The sequence below is a fragment of the Heloderma suspectum genome, chromosome 1 (genome assembly GCF_057233095.1).
Source record: "Heloderma suspectum isolate Gila_16-S chromosome 1, 16-S_ref, whole genome shotgun sequence".
NCBI classification, from domain to species: domain Eukaryota; kingdom Metazoa; phylum Chordata; class Lepidosauria; order Squamata; family Helodermatidae; genus Heloderma; species Heloderma suspectum.
The window spans coordinates 297,353,094-297,374,189 of NC_139458.1; the positions used below are offsets into that span (position 1 = coordinate 297,353,094).

The window sequence follows — 21,096 nt, forward strand, 5'->3', positions numbered from 1 at the left end:
AGACAGGAAGTGACTCCTTTTCAGAATAGATTGAAGCTCAGTTAGGGTTCAGTGTAGTATTGGGTGGGTGGGGTGGAGTGGGGTGGTCAGGTTTCAGTGACAGTAAGGAACTAGATGGAGGTCATGGAGGGCAACTGCTCCCTGGTTGGATTAGTGGCAACAGGAAAATGGAATGGGGGAGGCCATTAAGGGAGATAGATATAATTGGGGAAGAAAGGGTGGATGGGTGCTGTGGTGTTGGAGACTAGGCCAAGTCTAGAAGACTAGACTAGAAGAAAGCAGAGGGTAAATACAGGGCCAAGGGTGGATGGATAAGCTAGAGAACAAGAGCGGGAAGCTCAAATGGGCAGAGAAATGGGATTCATAAGAGTACAATAATTATTCTATGCTATGCTATCTCAACCACTGCTTGCTTCTGTGGTGTGGTGTGGGACTTGGCAGGGCTAGAGAGGGGTAGGTCAATCAGACAAAGTAACAAGGGCAAGAGGCGAAAGCCTCCTTGAACCTCTAACAGCTCCCTTTTTCTCTGCACACACACAAATGCCTCCAGAGTTCCCAAGGAGCAGCATATTGGCTGTGCCCTTTCGTAGTTGCCCAAGGCCTGCCTTGGCTAGCAGCTTGGAGGTGCATCCAGCCAACACATGCCTTTAGCCTGGTCCAGATTTTGCAGGTCTTGCCTTTGGATCAGCCAGCCTGAGGGAGACCCTTCACCAGGAGAGGGTTGTCTTCCTTCTAACGTAGTTCACAAAACTTTGTGGTAACTTCCTATGAATTAATGGTGCTCAGATTTTATTTTGCACAGTGCCCATGTTTAAATGGCCCAGCAAAATTCAGTCTAACTAAACTAAACAGAAAGAATGGCTGCGGCGTTATTATTGATTACGTTGATCTCCGTGCTTCTGCATTGTATTGCTCTGTGTCAACTGCCAGCAGAGAAAACATTTATTTTCCAGTCTCCTTGGGGAGGAAACAGTGTTTTTTTGCATCTGGCTTCATGAGACAGTTAATTTGAGTCTCCTAAATCCATTAAAGATTCTCCGTAGGCTGAGAGGCTCTTTAGCATTGCACTGAACATGTAGAGATGAATGCAGTAATCAATGCTCTCTCTACACTGCAGAGATTTATATTGATGGCAGGGGCTCCTATGGCCTTGTTTAGTGTCACTGTTGTAGAATATTTGACATTGCAGAATAATTTGGTGTAGATTCAGGAGACGAGGACTACAGTGATTTTTCTTATAGACCTGCTTTGTACAGATTTGTTTTTTGGGTGGTTCCCCTCCCCCCCTTGCGGTTACGGGTTTGCTACAGTCGCAGGCTGGAATTCAGCAACCGGAGCTGGTTCTGCTTATTAAGGCTCTCTGAGTGGATTCTGCTATGTTTGCTGGTTTCCTTCAGTTTCTTCTACATACGTTGCATTCAGGGACAGGTAAACTAGTGTTACTATTGGAATGAGAGGCTGTGGATGTCTGTAAAATATTATTACCAGTAAGTTTGGGTTTTGAAAAGGTCTCATCTTGTGATGAAGTACAAAGCATAGTTGCTTTTTGAATGAAAAGCACAGAGTCATTTTGCTCTTGAATGTTTCAGAATATTTATCCTAGACTTCATTTTTATCTGCATTTTAAAACAAAAATGACATTTGATTTTTCTGGTATGACTTTTCAACCATAAATGTGTGTTTTTTAGAATTAGAAGAATGACCTGGCTGTTAGTGTGTTTCTGGATCAGTGTAAATCTTGTTTATCTATAAATAATATTGCATGTTACAGAATGGAATAAGTAAAGATTACAGAGCTTTTGATGGTCAGGGAACATATAATCATTCAGATATATTATTTTTAGCTAATCTGTTTGGCAGAAGAGAGTTGATGTGCCCTGCATCTCCTGAGTCGTGCTGTGGTTAGTAAATTTCATAGCCTTCATTAAAATTGTAATATATAGATTGCATATTATCATGTAGTATGATATTGGAAAATCTTTTTTAATTCTGTGTGTTCAATGGAAAGCATCACCTTTCTGTTTTATGCATTGATACATTTGTTACTTGGCACCTTACAGAGCAGCTGAATGCCATGAAGCCAAGGGCATATAGCAAATTCTAGTCAAACCCACTTTGATTAGCACACTGACAATACCATATTTGCCATACAAATAATTATGTGAAAGATAAAGTAGGTGCGTGTGCACGTGCGCGCGCATGCGTGTATGTGGGGTGTTTGACAATACGGTGGAGAACACTTTCTTGAATATTATTGCTAAAGTACCATTACCACTTAGCGACCTTATTTAAGATGTTTGAAATAAGATTGGGCTGATAAAGATGAGATAAATACATTGCTTGCTCCGCAGAGAGAGGAACTTGTGTCTGAGGGTATATCTGCTCCAGTGCTCTTCGTTGTACTTTGTTTCCTCACAGTTCCACCCATACTTTAGTTTCTTCTCTATATACAGACTTTATCCTTTGAGGCAGGGGCCAGCGACAGACGTGAGTGGTCCCTCCATATAATGTTGTTGATGGCCCCCCCTGTGGCGCTACCAGTAAACAGAGCTGGGGGGCCCCTATTAGTGTGTCCACAGTGGGGGAGCGGGGAGCAGGCAGGGCATCAGCACAGGTGGGATCTGCTGGACGCATGGGCCCCAGAAGCTGCCGAAGTATGCCGTATGGTGACACTGGACCTGCATCGGGGATTTTGCTGACTTTGCGCAGCTGTACACATATGCACTCCCCAACAATCTAGCATGTCAAAAAGAGGAGGTGATTTTGGTCAGGATTCTGCAAGGTCAGCAACAACCCTGTATAAAATTAGCAGGGTGCCTACGATGAATGAGTGTATGGGTGTTTTGTGCAACATCAGCTTAAATAGTTTTAATTCAAGACAAAGAAGGGAGAGGGGCACAGCAGTGTTCGCAAAATGGAAAGCTAGGCTGTCAGGGAGAAAGGTTTTAGCCAAGCCATTTCGTTGACAGGCTATTTTTCTATGTGTACGTGTTTGTTTGTTTTTTAAAAGATAAGGGAGCATTCAGTCTTGACATCTGTTTCAAAGGAGGGCTGTAGCATGTGTTTTTTCTTAACATGTAACTCACCTTTCATAGGCAGAACAACATGAAGGGTGAGTTGCTTCATGTCAGTGTAACCAACTGAGACAGCTTTCATCTTCCTTCCCCCAAAGTACATGTAAGGGGGAAGCCCATGAATCACTCATGTGAACTAGGTCCTGCTGTGGTAACACCCTCAGGCATTCTTGCCACCTTCTTCATCTACTGCCAGGAATACCAGGGATGCAGTATAGGCTTTTATTTATTTTTTTACTTTAGAGGATGTATAATCTGCTTTTCAGGTTATACCGATTCTCAAAGCATAGAACAATCACACTTAAAATACAATTTAAAGCAATACAATAATAAGTAAAATATATCCATCTCCAATCTAACACAACTAGCAGGCATTGTAAAAACATACAGTACTGATCCATTACCAGGAACGCTTCAAAATTAAACACCTGTCTAAAAAGAAAAGTCTTAACATCTTGGCATTTAAATGGGTCAAGTTTCTGGAACTGGCAATGATGAGTAAACAACTCTTTAGGGTTTAAACATCTTATGAGCCCAGCTGCATTAGACCAAAAATCAAACTACATGTTACATTAATTGCATAGCTGAGTATAACTGAGGACAATCTCTCCCCCTTTTTTTTTATTACTCTAAAGTACATGTGTATGGTCCTAATTCAGATTAGGGCCACTGTGCACCAGGAGGGGAGGATCCCCCCCTGGGTATTTTTTTTAAGCCTCCTTTGGCACTGGCATCATTTATTTATTTATTTATTATTTATTTCATTTCATTTCTATACCGCCCAATAGCCGAAGCTCTCTGGGTGGTTCACAAAAATTAAAACCAAACAACACACAATAAAACAATTTAAAATATATAGAACATTAAAACCACAATATAACAATACAACCACAATAAAACCTAGCAGCAGTACAGGAGTTTAAAATACAGATTTAAAATAGCAAAGATAAAAATTTAGAAAGCTAAAATGCTAAAATGCCTGGGAAAATAAAAAGGTCTTCACCTGGCGCCGAAAGGAGTACAATGTAGGCGCCAGGCGAACCTCACTAGGGAGCTCATTCCAGAGCTGGGGTGCCACAACAGAAAAAGCCCTCCTCCTAGTAGCCACCCGCCTCACTTCCTTTGGCAAGGGCTCACGGAGAAGGGCCGCTGAGGATGATCTTAAGGTCCAGGCAGGCACATATGGGAGGAGGCGATCCTTCAGGTAACCTGGCCCCAAGCTGTTAAGGGCTTTAAATGTTAACACCAGCACTTTGAATCGGGCCCAGAAATGGACTGGCAGCCAGTGCAGCTGGAAAAGTACTGGCGTAATATGAGCTCGCAGGCCAGTCCCTGTTAACGATCTTGCTGCCCTATTTTGGACCAGCTGAAGTTTCCGGACCGTTTTCAAAGGCAGCCCCACGTATAACGCATTGCAGTAATCCAGACGAGAAGTTATCAGAGCATGGATAACTGTAGCTAGGCTATCTCTGTCCAGATAAGGGCATAGTTGGTATACCAGCCTAAGCTGATAAAAAGTGCTCTGTGCCACTGAGTTCACCTGTGCCTCAAGTGACAGTTCTGGATCCAAGAGCACCCCCAAACTACGAACCTGATCCTTTAGGGGGAGTGCAACCCCCTCCAGAACAGGTTGAATATCACCTAGCCGGGCAGACGAACCACCCACTAACAGTACCTCCGTCTTGTCTGGATTGAGTTTCAGTTTATTGGCCCGCATCCAGTCCATTACCGTGCCCAGGCACTGGTTCAGAACAGCCACTGCCTCACCTGGTTTTGATGAGAAAGAGAGGTAGAGCTGGGTGTCATCCGCATATTGATGGCACCTCAGCCCACACCTCCAGATAACCTCCCCCAGCAGTTTCATGTAGATGTTAAACAGCATGGGGGATAAAATAGAGCCCTGTGGAACCACATAGCACAATTGCCATGGCACAGAGCAATAATCTCCCAGCACCACCTTCTGGAATCGGCCATCCAAGTAGGAGCGGAACCACTGTAGTGCAGTGCCTCCAACTCCCAACCCAGACAACCTATCCAGAAGGATACCATGGTCGATAGTATCGAAAGCCGCTGAGAGGTCCAGGACAATCAACAGTGTCGCACTCCCCCTGTCCCTCTCCCGGCAGAGGTCATCCCACAGGGCGACCAAGGCAGTTTCCATTCCAAAACCAGGTCTGAAGCCCGATTGAAATGGATCTAGATAATCCATTTCATTCAACAGTGCCTGGAGCTGTCCTACAACCACCCGCTCAAGCACCTTGCCCAGGAAGGGGATGTTGGCCACTGGCCTATAATTGTTAACATCCTCTGGGTCCAGGTTAGGCTTTTTCAGGAGTGGTCTAATTACCGTCTCTTTTAAAGCGGCAGGCACCACTCCCTCTCTCAAGGAGGAATTTACAACCTCCTGGACCCAGCCAGACAACCCCTCCTTGTTTGATTTAATAAGCCATGAAGGGCAAGGGTCAAGCACACAAGTGGTCGATCGGACTTGGCCAAGCACCTTGTCTGCATCCTCAGGCCTCAGTAACTGAAACTCATCCAATAAAACTGGACCAGACGGTGCTCTGAACGCCTCTACCAATGGAACTGCATTAATGGTGGTGTCCAATTCATGACGAATCTGAGGGACTTTATCCTCAAAGTGCCACGCAAACTTGTCACAGCGTGCTACCGAGGTTTCCACCGTCTCTCTCCCTGGCCCAGAATGTAACAGGCCGTGAACCACTCGGAAAAGCTCCGCTGGACGACACTGAGGAGATGCAATGCTGGTGGAAAAGAACTGCCTCTTTGCCACCCTCACCGCCACAGAGTAGGCTCAATAGTGGGCTCTTACCTGTGTTCGGTCAGACTCAGCACAAGTTTTCCTCCACCTGCGTTCTAGCCATCTCCGCTCTTGCTTCATTGCCCTCAGCTCAGGTGTATACCAAGGAGCTGGCCGGGCTCTGCTCAGAGGGAGAGGGCGCTTGGGCGCGATCGTGTCAACCGTCCGAGTCATCTCTGCATTCCACAGAGCGACCTGGGCTTCGACAGGAGCACCAGCCATACCAGCAGGAAAATCCCCCAGAGCCCTCTGGAATCCATCGGAATCCATTAATCTCCGGGGGCGGACCATTTTAATAGGTCCCCCACCCTTGCAGAGGGGAAAGGCCGCCAGAAGTCTAAACCTCAGCAGGAAGTGATCTGACCATGACAAAGGGACAGATGTTAATTCCTCCACTTTCAGATCACCATCCACCTGCCCAGTTGAGAAAACCAGATCAAGCGTGTGTCCTTTTATATGCGTTGGGCCGATGACATGTTGGTACAGCCCCATGGTTGTCATGGCGGCCATGAAGTCCTGAGCCGCCCCGGATACAGCGGCCTCGGCATGGAAGTTGAGATCCCCCAGGACCATCATCCTGGGGGTCCTCAACACCAAGTCCGAGACCACCTCCATCAGCTCAGGCAGGGAGTCTGATGGGCAGCGGGGTGGGCGGTACACCAACAGAATCCCTAATCTGTCCCGGGTACCCAACACAAGGTACAAACACTCAAGATCTGCACTCGAATGAGCAGGAAGCCTGGAGAGGGAGATTGAATTCCTATAGACCACGGCAACCCCCCCTCCCCGACCCTCAAGTCGGTGTTGGTGCTGCACCGAGTACCCAGGAGGGCACAGCTGGGAGAGAGTGACCCCTCCCAGTTCCCCCACCCAGGTCTCAGTAATACATGCCAGGTCAGCCCCCTCATCCACAATCAAATCATGGATGAGGGAGGTCTTATTTTGGGCTGACCTGGCATTCAGCAGCAGCACCACCAGACCCGAGGGCAGACTGGTAAGGCTGCCAGGAACCATCAGGTTGGGGGAAGAACCAGAAGAGGGGACAGCTGTAAGGTGTCTAGCCCCTCTTCTCCTCGGCTGGCCTGTTAATCCCCCAACGCCATACCTCCCCCTGCTCGTGACCACAGTTATGGTGGCACCTCCCCCATTTGAGCCGTCTTTCCCCAGGGGGTGGGATTTGGGGGGGAAATGGTGTTGGTGGGAGTTGAATCCTCCCCTCCCAGTGCACTATGGTCCCAATCTGAATCAGGGCTGAACACACTTACAGTAAAAGAAAATCATCGCTAGGCTATTAACGTAGTGTGTAGCTTGACCCCAAGAGTCCATCCAGTCCAGCATTATGTGGCCAACCGGATATTTCTGGGAAACTCATAAACTGGTCCTGAAAGTAAGATCCCTCCTCTGCTACTTGTCTCCCAGCAACTGGTATTCAGGAAATACCATCAGCCTCTGAACCTGGAGATTCCATTTAGCTATCACTGGTAATAAGCAGCCTTTTACCCCTATCTTCTGCTTCCTATTCTTTAACCAATTATTTGTCCATAAGAGGGCCCATCCTTTTACCCTATGACTGCCTACTTAGTAGCCCATGTGGGGGACTTTGTCAAGAGCTTTTTGGAAATACATACATACATATATATAATTATTTATTACATTTCTATACCACCTCATAGCCGAAGCGCTTTTGGGGGGGTTTACAGAAGCATTGACTTTTGGAAGATGCCTGTCTCCATGATTGTTGATACTTTCAAGCCCTATTCAGGTGTTCTGAACCTCAGTAGGGCAAACATGCAAGGAGAGAGCACACTTCAGCCCTGCCCTTGTGCTTCGTCACATTTGTTGCCCTCTACCCATGGAGGGCGACTGTCTGAGGAGGGGAGCTTCCTCTATCCGTGGGGGCTCTAAACATGGGCAAGAATGCTGGAAGATCAGTATTCTGGCTTGTGTGGAGAACTTCCACAGATACAGGAGCCTCTCCAGACAACTACCCTCCATGAGCAGAGGGTGACGAACGTGATGCAGGAGCGGGGTGACACTGGAGCACTCCCTCTCACATATTTGTCCTATTCAGGTTCAGAACACTTGAATAGGGCATAAAAAATAGTAATAGTAAAAATAGGAGAAGTATTTGTAGTAGTTTCACTGGAACAAAGTGGACATTTTCCCAACAAGTATGGTAATTTAGGGATGCTATTTTCCTTTGACTCAGTGTTTACAGACGTACATACTCAAATGACATAAGAGAGTAACGAGGTTGCCATCAAGTATTACTTATCCAACAAACTGATTATTTATGAGATTAATTTCTGCAATGTGCACTAGTAACTGTGATTCTCAGTATAATTTTTACTAGAAGAGCTCTCATTTTTTTCCATCAAAGGGATGGTATGGATGATGATGCTATCTAAGTACATGGAACTTTACAAAGAATGAGGGGACAGCCCCTACTTGAAGGAATTTACAATCTAAAAACAGACACAAGGGAAAAAACAGAGGAAAGGGAAGGGTGGATAAAGATGGGGAGAATATCTAATGGGGTTGGACTTGATGGTCTTATAGGCCCCTTCCAGCCCTACTATTCTATGATATGTTTCTAAGTATTTCAGTGACATGTACGTAGGCTTAGTTACAGTGGGTCAGCTTTCCCTAACCTGGTGCCCTGCAATCAACCCTAGTCAGCATAACCAATGGTGAGAGATGACGGCAGTTGCAGTCCAACAATATTTGGAGGGCCACCAGTCTTCCACCCCTGGCCTACTGATCTGTAGTTAGGCGCAAAGTTGTTATCAAGCACAGACATGTTTGGATATCCCAAGGATGTTAAAAACACTGGGCCACACATTCTTTCTACTTCTGTTGGTGGAACAGAGGCTGTTGGCATTGTGCTTGCCTGTGCCACTTTGCTATTCCAGTGGGAATGCCATTACTGATCATATAAAGATAAATGCAACTAACTTTAATCTACTTCCAACCTCTGAATTTATGACCACAAATACTGAGAAGGCCTTATGGGGACACCAAAGCCAGTGTGCTCCAAATGTATGGCAATCGGGAGTTGTAGAATACACATACTTGAGTGCTCATAGCATGCATTTACAGCACTTTGCATTTCATACAGAAGGTCCAAGTCTCAATCCTAGGCACTTCCAGTTAAAAGGACCTTGGATAACAGGTAGAAAAGACTGCCAGAAATCCAGTAGAGCTGCTACAAGTCTGAAAGGGCTGTATTGCGCTATATAGATGTGTGTGCTAGAAACATTAGCACCCTGAAACACTAAATATTAGTTTCTCTCCAGAAAGCATATTAGCAAACCATAAACTCAGCCAATGGGGACCCTCATGCAGGAGCTGGACCTGAACAGAGAACTGTATATATTATTATTTCTAAACTCAAACACTGAATGTGATCCAATTCATGATACAGTTAATGCATTTGCTTAAAAAAGCTTAGTGTGAAAGATTACACATTTATTTCCATTCATATATCTTTCAGGTGACTTGGATTATTACTGGCTGGATCCTGCCACATGGCACAGTAGGGAGACATCCCCAATTAGCTCGGTAAGCAATATGCAACCTGATTTAAATTAAAGTATTCAGATAAATGTTGGTTATTTTATTGTCCTTATGGTAACTGATTTAGTTCTGATACTTCTCAATATGCTAATACAAAAGGACTGTGACATAATTGCTTTTCTCCTTTTAATCCACATAATAAAATGAGATCTTGATTATTTATACTTGTTGTTGTTCAGTCATTCAGTCGTGTCCGACTCTTCGTGACCCCATGGACCATAGCACGCCAGGCCTTCCTGTCCTGCGCTCTCTCCCGGAGCGTGCTCAAGTTCATATTCATTGCATTATGTATACTAGCATTTTATTAATACCTTCAACTGCTAGAAAAATTCCTTTAAAAACATTCCATTGCAAAAGTAAAATCATTTGCAAAATATATATTTAATGATAAGGAATTGTGCACTGTGGCTTAGATTTATTTATTTATTACATTTCTATATAGCCCAATAGCTGAAGCTGTCTGGGCAGTTCTCCACAATTAAAACCACAAAATACATCATAAAATACAATATAAAATGTAAACGTTTAAAACTATAGTATAGAAGTACAAACCAAAATAAAACCTATGAGTTCAGATCTTATGTGTGCCTTCCGTTCACAGAAGGACTCTTTTTCTTCACAGAAAGCTTTAGATTAGGGTTGTTGCGGGCGCCCAGCTGAGTCCAGGAGGCCAGCGGGCACTCCTGCACTCGGCTTCCCAGACCCTGCTCTCCGAGCTGTGGGGCGCTGATGGACCTGGCTGCTGAACACCTCAGAGCTGCTTCCTTCTCCCCCTCCCAGCTTGGCTACTGTGGTGGCAGAAACACTGGTGGGCAGGACGATGACAAGAGAGGCTTCCTTCTCCTCTTTCCCCACCGATGCCACTGTGGTAGCCGGGATGGGGGAAAGAGGAGAGGTGGGTGGTGCTCCCTTCTCCTCCTTCCCCCATCCTGGCTACTGTGGTGGTAGCGGCACTGGTGAGGCAGGAGGACTTACCCGGCCCATCTGCTCCCACATGTCCTTCCTTGGTCATCCTCCTTAGCAGCCTCCATTTTATTGCAAGATAGGGGCTCTTGTTTTTTGTAAGTCTGTTGTTGCGGAAATGGCCCTTTAGAGCCACTGTTATGTGCAACAATAGCCTTACAAAGGCTGCAAAGGAGGACAGGTGGAAGAAAGACATCTGGGCATGAGCCAGGCCCAGATGCAAGCAGAAGGGTTGCTGAGCCCTCCAGGGGCCGGCACGGCCCAGCTTGCCTGGGTGAGCGGCAACAGCAGTGGCGGCTGGAGCACCAGCTGAGTGCAGACGCAGTGGCATCCATCCATCTCTACTTTAGATCCAGAAGCCTTCTGCTGGTAGAAAGGGAGTTTTCGCAGATTCTCTGTTCCCCTGCAGAATCTCCCCAACACTCTGGAGCAGACTTTTGGGAGGCACAAGGGGCTGCAGGGGGGGAGGGGGAATCAGCATAAGTTAACCCCCCTTCCAGTGGGAGTGTTGCTTGAACAGGACTCAGCTCACAGGATGCTCCTGCCGATGGAAGCAAACTCAAGATCCAGCCTGTTTGGTATAGTGAACATATCCACAAATCAATACAATACGTTGTAATGAACATGGGAAAATGTAGAAAAAATGTAGCACAGATTAGAATAGCCTTTCGTTTGAGACAGCAAAGCCTTCAAGCAACTTACACAACTGTCAGAGTTGGACACATTGTGCCTGTCCTGTCTGAGTGAAGCCACAGCTGCTGGCCCCCTGAGGCAAGGCCCCTGCGAGATGCGCCCCTGAGGGGAGGCTCCCCCACAGCAGGGGGGAAGGGGCAAACGTATAGCTCTGCCCCTCAGGTTATTAATCTCCCTTGGCTTCAAACTGTATTGACTGCAAAGCTATATGCTGGTTAGGGAGGTCTGCCCCAGTGGCTGAAGTTGTTACTGCAGCCTTCAAATACACTGACACATTAAAATTAATTAACTTTAATAGGTTTCAAAAACAAAATAACCATGAGATGCACACCCCTAGGGTCCTCTTAGTAGGCTGTACAATGTGCGACCTATCAAGCTGAATGCAGCCTACCAACCGTATGTGTTCCTGCTAAGTGCTGGACAATTCCCATCTTTGTGGTTCCAGGCATGCATCCAAAAATGAGGCTTACTGAGCCCTTGGTTGTCCACACTCTATGGCTGGTGGGCTTCATTCTACTTAGTAGGTTATAAGTTGTGCAGTCTGCATTAATATTTTCTGTACTAGACATAATGCAAGGTAAGGATGTGATTTTTATACTGGAGAAAACAAGCAATTTAAATAACCAATATAAGTAACCAAAATCTCTCTCTCTCAAGAGAGAGAGAGAGAGAGAGACCCAATACCTTTACCACATGACCCTCATGACTGGAATACAGCAACTGAAGGATATAACTTGTTCAAAAAGAACAGGAGGAACAGAAAGGGAGGTGGGGTTGCACTATATGTTAAGAACACATATCTCTGCACAGAAATACAGGAGGATGAGCTTGGTAACCCCGTCGAGAGTATCTGGCTTAAAATAAATGGAGCAAAGAATAAAAGGAACGTGGTGGTCAGAGTCTACTACCGACCACCCCATCAAGGAAAAGACGAGGATGAAACTTTTGAAAAGCAAATAGCCAATGTTTCAAGGAAGCATGATGTAGTAGTAATGGGGGACTTCAATTTCCCCGATACTTGTTGGGAGACAAATTCTGCAAAACATGGCCCCTCCAGGAAATTCCTAGCTTATGTGGTGGGGATAACTTCCTTCTACAAGAAGTAGAGGAAGGAACTAGAGGATCAGCTATCCTTGACTTGATCCTAATCACCAGAGATGACTTAGTGGATAAAGTAGCAGTTACAGGACCTCTGGGGGAAAGCGGCCATGTTATACTTGAGTTCCTGGTTCTAAAGGAAGTAAAAGCCGAGTGTAGCCAAATGCGGACCCTGGATTTTAGGAAAGCCGATTTTAATAAATCCAGAACAATGATCAGTAAGGTCCCATGGCAAGTAGCTCTAAGGAGTCCAAGATGGGTGGGAGTTTTTAAAAAAGGAAATTCTCAAGGCACAATTACAAACAATTCCAACAAGAAAAAAAGGTGGAAGACAACAGAAGAAGCCAATGTGGCTTCACAAAAAGCTTAGAGATGAACTGAAAACAAAAAAGCACACATATAGGAAGTGGAATATAGGACAAGCAACAAAGGAAGAGTACAGGCAGGTAGCACAGAATTGCAGGGATGGCGTCAGGAAGGCTAAAGCTGAGAATGAGCTGAGGTTAGCGAGGGATGCTAAAAGCATCAAAAAGGCTTTCTTCAGCTATGTGCATAGTAAAAGACAGAGGAAAGAAATGCTGGTTCAACTATTAAAGAAGGATGGCAAAATGATAACAGATGACAAAGAAAAGGCAGAAGTGCTCAATTCCTACTTTGGCTCAGTCTTCTCCCAAAAGAGGGTCTATGACCCCCCTGGCAAAGGCGAAGTGCAGGCTGAAGGGGCAGGATTGCAGCTTGAGATCGATAGGCATATGGTCAAGGAACACCTAATTACTTTGAATGAGTTCAAATCTCCAGAGCCAGATGAACTGCGTCCTAGAGGAATAAAGGAACTGGCAGAAGAACTCTCAGAACCACTGTCTATTATCTTTGAGCAATCATGGAGGACGGGGGAAGTGCCAGATGACTGGAGGAGGGCTAATGTTGTCCCTATCTTCAGAAAGGGTAAAAAGGAGGAACCCGGGAACTACAGACCAGTCAGTCTGACATCAATCCCTGGGAAAATTCTGGAACAGATGATAAAGCAATCCATCTGTAATCACCTTGAAAACAATGCAGTGATTACTTGAAGCCACCATGGATTTGTCAAAAACAAATCCTACCAGACAACTCTGATCTCATTTTTTGATCAAGTAACCTCCCTTGTGGACTGTGGGAATGCTGTGGACATAATATACCTTGACTTCAGCAAAGCTTTCGACAAAGTGCCCCATGATATCCTGATGAGCAAACTAGCTCTATGTGGGCTAAATGAACCAACGATCCGGTGGATCCACAGTTGTCTACAGAATCGGACTCAAAAGAGTGCTTATCAATGGGATCTTCTCAAACTGGGCAGAGGTAACGAGCGGAGTACCACAGGGCTCAGTCCTGGGCCAAGTGCTTTTCAACATTTTTATTAATGACTTGGAGGAGGAGGTGCAGGGAATGCTGATCAAATCGGCAGTTGACACAAAATTGGGCAGGATAGCTAATACCTTGGAAGACAGAAACAAAATTCAAAGTGATTTTGATAGACTGGAGCGCTGGGCAGAAAACAACAGAATGACATTTAGTAGGGATAAATGCCAAGTTCTGCACCTAGGAAAAAGAAACCAAATGCACAGTTACAAGATGGGGGATACTTGGCTCAACAACACTACAAGCAAGAAGGATCTTGGAATTGTTGTCGATCACAAGCTGAATATGAGCCAACTGTCAGGGTGGACATTGAGCCCAGAGTAGTTCTGATTCTGAGGTAGAGCAGCCGCTCCTGGGAGAGGAGCGCGCTCATCCTTCCCAGGGCCAACAGCTGGCAGAGATTCCTCCCACCGGCATTCCTAGCATAGATAGCAGTCCCGGGAGTGAGAGGGCGCAGGAAGAAGACTTGCTGGACGCGCGATGCCGACGCAGGGAGCGGCGCCAAATGGAGGGCTTGGAAAGGAGGCATAGTGCCCGGTTGGTGCGCAAACAACGGTTGTGCCCAGAGGATCTAAGGGAAAAGGGGAGTTTTATCCTAGCCCATAAGTTCAGGATCAGCCAGTGATTCTCCTTCAAATAGGGACCAACTGTTCCAACTTAGGGCATAGGTACTCTGTTGCTCATAGCTAGTTGCTAACAGTAGAGTTGTTAAATTGTAAAAGAGGAATAAAGCTTTGAAAAGAATCCCTTTGTCTGTGTCTGGACTTGGCTACTGGATTAGACTGAAAGAGGCTGCCAAGGAGCCCTTGACACCAACAATGCGGCTGCAAAAAAGGCAAATGCTCTTTTGGGCTGCATTCATAGAAGCATAGCTTCCAAATCTCAGGAAGCACTAGTTCCCCTCTACTCAGCACCGGTTAGGCCTCATCTGGAGTACTGTGTCCAGTTCTGGGCACCACACTTTAAGAAGGATGCAGACAAGCTGGATTGGTTTTCAGAGGAGGGCAACAAAGATGATCAGGGGACTCGAAACAAAGCCCTTTGAAGAGAGACTGAAAGAACTGGGCATGTTTAGCCTTGAGAAGAGAAGACTGGGGAGATATGATAGCGCTCTTCAAGTACTTGAAAGGTTGTCACAGAAAGGAAGGCCAGGATCTTCCCTTCTCGATCATCCCAGAATGCAGGACACGGAATAATGTGCTCAAGTTTCAGATTCTGGCTGAACATCAGGAGAAACCTCCTGACTGTTAGAGCAATATGACAATGGAACCAGTTACCTAGGGAGGTCGTGGGCTCTCCCATGCTGGAGGCATTCAAGATGAAGCTGGACAGCCATCTATCAGGGATGCTCTGACCTGGATTCCTGCATTGAGCAGGGGGTTGGACTCGATGGTCTTACAGGCCCCTTCCAACCCTACTATTCTATGATTCTATAATAAAAAGAGTGTTTTTAAGGTGGTTGATTCCAAAAAGTGGGTTGAATGTTTTTCTGCCATAATGCAGTTGTTTCACAACCTTAATATGTATGAATAAAACAAGAAGAGATCTCCACTTCATTCATTTGCCATTATTTATTTATTCATTTCTAATAGCATCCTGTCACGTGGCAGCCATCTAAAGAGGGAGATCGCTTAATTGGTCGTGTTATTCTCAACAAGAGAACAACTATGCCAAAAGACTCAGGTGCATTGTTGGGACTCAAAGTAAGTACTGTGGAGATTATGCTATAAATTCATTTCCATTCATTCTTCAGTAGCTTACCGTTTTAAGAGATACCAGCTGGGTGAGAGGAGTGAGGGATGGGTGATGCCTCCTCTTTTTACTATAGGACCTACTGGTGGAAAAAGAAGAAATGAAAGTTAAAGCAATCCACACCTCCCAAATCCTCAAGTGGGAAAATAGAAGCATGATCCATGGCCTCTTCTTGATATTCTTTCAGAGGGGAATTCTAGTGTTTGAGATGGGGCCTCAGTACAAATCTATTTATAATTAGAAAATAGGCACCACACCTAAAAAGAGATATTGTAGAGCTGGGAAAAGGGCAGAAAAGGGCAACTAAAATGATCAAGGGGCTGGAGCAACTCCCCTGTGAGAGAAGGTTACAACAGCTGGGATTGTTTAGCATGGAAAAAAGGTGAGGAAGGGAAGACATGATAGAGGTGTACAAAATTATGCATGGTATAGAGATAGTGGATAGGGAGACATTTTTCTCCCTCTGTCATAATACTAAAACCCAGAGTCATCCCATGAAGCTGATTGGTGGAAGATTCAGGACAGATAGAAGGACGTACTTGTTCAAACAACACATAATTAAACTATGGAATTCTCTACCACAGGATGTAGTGATAGCCACTAATTTGGATGGCTTTAAAAGGGGGCTAGACACATTCCTGGAGGAGAAGGCTATCCATGGCTACTAGTCCTGATGGCTATGTGCTACCTCCAGTATCAATGAGCCTGTGTGAAGCGGTTGCTGGGGAACGTGAGTGGGAGGGTGCTTTTGCACCTTGTGGGTTTCCCATCAACAGCAGGTTGGCCACTGTGTGAACAGAATGCTGGACTAGATGGACCTTGGTCTGATCCAGCACAGCTCTTCTTATTATTAGTTCAGTAGCTTGTTGTGAAATTTCTCTTCCTCCCTGATAATTCTTGGTCTTCAGAAGTATAGATAGGTGAATTCCAAATTCCTTGCTCCATAGGAGGAAAACCACAGTAGTTAAGAGCACTGAGGGCACATGTTGCCACTTCAAATAGACACTCACATAGGCACCGTGTGCTTTCTATCACATGTGGACCCTACTAGCATTCAGGGATTCCCTTCCCCTTTCCTTCCAGATCCTCAGCAGAGGTCTTAACTTTGGCTCCAAGAAGAACTGGTAGAGTTGTTTATGCTGTTATGGCAGCCATCACCAGCATGATAGTCCTAATGGGAGTTTTGATGGGAATTGGGAATGGTAATCCTTCGCAAGCATGCAATGTGACACTGTAAACATAAAGAAAAAAAAATGCATAGATAAATAAGTGTTTTTGTTAAACATTGGCTTGGTTCCATAGCACAGGGGGATGTTGCCGTCCTGTACCAGCCCCTTCTGCTGGTATGTGTGTTCCTTGAAAAATAATTCTAGATGGTCAGAGGACTTTTTATGAGATTGTAAAATAGGGGAAATCTTCCTCTGCACAAACAAGAACTGCCTTTCACTCATGTAACATGGTCTTTCATTCCTTCCAGAATCCTTACAAATGTAATGGTAACATGAATATGGGGGTTTAGAGAAGTGTAGTATCCAATGTAATGAGCCTCTAAAAATAACATTAAAAATACCTTGGCAAACAATATTTTTACACCAAGTAGTGCAAGGTTTGCATGCTATATATTATGTAAATGTTCTGATCAGAAAACCATGATAAGTAAAGTGCATATGACTAAATAGTTTTCCATTATGTTTATTAAAATATAGTTTGGTGTGTTCTGAAAACTGACACATTTTTTTGCTCAGGTTGTAGGAGGAAAAATGACCGATTTAGGGCGACTTGGTGCGTTCATTACCAAAGTAAAGAAAGGTAGCTTGGCTGATGTGGTAGGACATCTAAGAGCAGGTAATTCAGTTACCAAAATGATTTTTTTTCTTGAAGTTATGAGAACCTGTAGTGAACAGAGCCACCCAACTGAGTGGCAATCCCCATACACTTGAAAAGAAGATGCAACTTTCCATGTACATTGTTGGGGTCCTCTACTGAAGTGAGAGTTGAAGTCTGCTAATGAATAGATCCATATGATCCTAACCAATACACAAGCTGAAACTCGGTTATCCTTCAAAATTTGCACTTCTCCAAACTTTGCAATGGAGGTTTTCAGTCAAAAAATACATACAAAAATGCATACATTACTGAAATAACATGCAACAATGTATTATATTAGTAAAATGGCTTGCAAAAAATGTGTATGTTGGCCAAAATTCTGTACAAAAAGCATGTATTGGGAGAAATGTGTACAGAAATTGTCTCATGAACCTTTTAAAAATAACTCTCAAAGTTCAGGATGAATTGAACTTAAGACTGGAAGAAAGAGAAACTAAGAGAAACCGAAATGGACAGATTCCTCCATTCCTATGTACATCAGAATGGCTATATGAAACTATCAGGGCTTCCCATTCACTCTTATGCATAGAGAAACTTTAGCATATGGAAGGAAATGGCATTCTTTGCACTAAAGGACTCCTTAGTCCTTAATGGGAAGTGATGCAAATATGAGGATCCTTGTTGGCTCAATGAGAACCAAAGGGCTTTACTTACACATAGGGTGCTAGCAAAATACATTGTAGTGAAAATGCACTGCACTGAACTTTGGTGTCAGAATGGCCAAGCTGCTTGGTGTCAAGCTGATTGATGCAAAAACAGAATCAGGCCCCAACAAAACCCCCGGAGGGAGGGTCTTGTTGTTTGATTGGCCTCCTGAAGGCCAATCAAATCTGTTTATGCTGGCTGACCAGGACTGTGTGTTTCCTCCTAGCTAGCCAGCATACACAGCTCATGCTGATTTGAGAAGGGGTGGTGCTAGCACTATCCTTCTTTGTTAGTGCACTCTAGGTTCATGCTGGCCAGTGAGGCAGGGGCTTTCTCACATCACTAGCCACTATGAACAGAGGATGCACCATTTTTATACTGACCAGTAAGGGAAGGAAGCACCCTGGCTTTCTGGGATGTGTGCAAGCCAAATTGGGGGATAGCCCACTTAAAGTGGGATCTGCATCTGGCCCCAATTTTGCTAATAGGAATCAAGTAGAGTTGTGTGAGCGGCGCTACTCAATTTTTCAGGACAACCCTACTTTGGTATCAGTAATGGGTCCTAGTAGTCCAGGGCTAGGGGGGAATTCAGGCTTTCAGGATCTACTTTGACATTTTTCTCTCTCTTTTCTTTTCTATTATTGTTGTTTACATAAATCATAGTGATATTACAATATCCAATATATAATAACACCAAATACTGTGCACAATGAAAAATTTTTAACATCAAGGATAATCACAAATTAAAAGCAGCCTTAAGAATTTACACATAATCAATATTTATACCAAAGCTGACATTAAATCATCCCCAGAAAAGTAAAGGGTTTTAATGATTCATGAGATTTTTCATTCCAATAAATAATAAAAAGACTCCACCTTTCTATAAATTGATCCTCTATTGATCTCCCTCTCTAACTTGTATCATATTAGTCAGTTTAGTAGCCATACCCCAGACCCTAAGAAACCAAGCATTGATTGAAGGTGGGTTACTTCCAACTAAAACTGATTGTCAAATGGGCCACTGCTAAAAAGTGAATTACCATTTCAGTATCCCCACAAACAATTATTCTCTCAAGATATCCAAAAAGAACTATTAATGTCTCCTTAGAGAGTGCATCCAGCCACGGTGAGTGGCTGGATGGGGAGGAATAGGCTGAAGCTGAACCCTGACAAGACCGAGGTACTTTTGGTGGGAGACAAGAGGAGGCTGGGGGATGTTGACCTGGTGTTGAATGGGGTACGGCTACCCTTGAAAGACCAGGTCCGCAGCCTGGGGGTCATTTTGGACTCCCAGCTGTCCATGGAGGCTCAGGTGTCAGCTGTGAGCCGGACAGCGCTGTATCAACTCCATCTGATACGGCGGCTGCGCCCCTTCCTTCCCGACCATCTGCTCCCATCGGTAGTACATGCCCTGGTCTCCTCTCGTTTAGACTACTGTAATGCGCTCTACATGGGGAACCCTTGTAGACAGTTCGGAAACTGCAGCTGGTACAGAACGTGGCGGCTTGCCTGATTAAAGGCAGCCACCGGCGAGATCACATCACTCCAGTGCTGAAGGAGTTGCACTGGTTACCAGTTGTTTTCCGGGCCAAATTCAAGGTGTTGGTTTTGACCTTTAAAACCCTATATGGTTCCGGCCCAGCCTATCTTAAGGAGCGCCTCCAGCAGCACCAGACAGGCCGCTTAACAAGATCAGCCTCGGATGGCCTTCTCTCTGTCCCATCAGCCAGGACAGCTAGACTGGTGGGGACGAGGGAGAGGGCCTTTTCTGTGGTGGCCCCCACTCTGTGGAACTCCCTCCCTAGGGAACTCCGTCATGCCCCCTCTTTAATGAGCTTCTGTCGTGCATTAAAAACGTTGTTGTTCAGGCAGGCATTTGGGGTGGGTTAGGGTATTTTAGAAAAGGTTTTTATTGTAGAATTTTATTGTTTTAAACTGTTTTTATTGTATGTTGGACATTGCCCAGAGTGGCTGGGTGACCAGCCAGATGGGCGATTAATAAATTTAATAATAAATAAATAAATAAAATATCCCAAAATTAAACTGATTTCATTCAACACTGAGGACCAAAATCTTATAATCATTGGGCAAGTGCAAAAGGTATGCAGAATGTTTGCTCTCTCTGAACCCACACCTCCAGCATTTATCTGCAGACTACGTATAGATCTTATTTAGTCTAGCTGGTGTTAAGTATCATCTAAAATAAGCTTATAAAAATGTTCTGTGATGTTCCTGCATTTTTGGGGTTGGGCTTCCAAATCCACTCCCATACCTTCTGGTCAGTATTTCTTCCTTAGTTCTTTTCCCATCTGACCTGATATAAGTTTTTTTTCTTACATCTTGTTTAGCTAGTATTCTATAGATTTGACTCAATGTTCTCCTGGATAAATTACCCGTAATTATCATTTCAAATCCAGAACAGTCTCTCAAGGAACCATATTTAGCTATTAAATTTACAATGATGTGTCCTACTTATAAGTGTTGGAAAAGTGGGATATGGTTTTGCCCTGGTTGTTCATTAATTTCCCCAAAACTCTTCACTAGCTCATTTCTGAGAAATTTCCTGATCTTGGTTAAATCATTTTCTTCTCGTGATTTCATACTACCAAGAATACTTTATTATGTGTTAATAATAAGTTATTGAAATCAATGGAAAAAACCAAGACTTGTTTTACTTTTAAACATTTGCCATATTTTAAACAGATTCCTAGTACAGGGTTTTTCTGTAATCCTATCCAAATCCTTTTTGCTGCATTAAATAACCTTTAGTGTAGGTTGTTAATTTATACTGCTCTATCTTTGTCCCCATATCCAGTGTGAACCATGATTTTAATAAAGTCAGCTTGGATGTTATATAATACCACCTAAAACAGGGGAATGCTATCCCCCCCAATTATACAGTTGATACAGTGCCCTGGCAGTTACTCTAGCTTTTCCCCTGCCCACAAGAAATGTAGTATTGATTTTTGCCATTAGTAATAACCAGTGTAGTAACCTCTAATGGGATTTTCAAAAATAGGAAAAGTAATCATGGTAGCACATTCATATTAATAATAGATAAATGCCCAGTCTAAGATATTCGCAGATGTTTCCAAGTTTCAGAATCTCTATGGACTTATTCCCATAATTTATTATGATTAAAGGGGACAAGAGTTTCTAAATTTGGAATTATCTACTCCCAAATTG

The 21,096-nt window shown here is 44.3% G+C and overlaps 1 protein-coding gene across 3 annotated transcripts in view; it reads left to right on the forward strand.

The window, feature by feature from the left end:
- RIMS1 (regulating synaptic membrane exocytosis 1) overlaps window positions 1–21,096 on the forward strand; it is a 379,415-nt gene that overhangs the window by 201,437 nt on the left and 156,882 nt on the right. For all 3 annotated transcript variants that reach the window (XM_084826895.1, XM_084826894.1, XM_084826897.1), the window contains 3 exons: window positions 9,389–9,456; window positions 15,219–15,329; window positions 17,124–17,223. In XM_084826895.1, coding sequence (XP_084683021.1) covers window positions 9,389–9,456; window positions 15,219–15,329; window positions 17,124–17,223 — 279 coding nt within the window. The remainder of the gene's footprint in view (window positions 1–9,388; window positions 9,457–15,218; window positions 15,330–17,123; window positions 17,224–21,096) is intronic.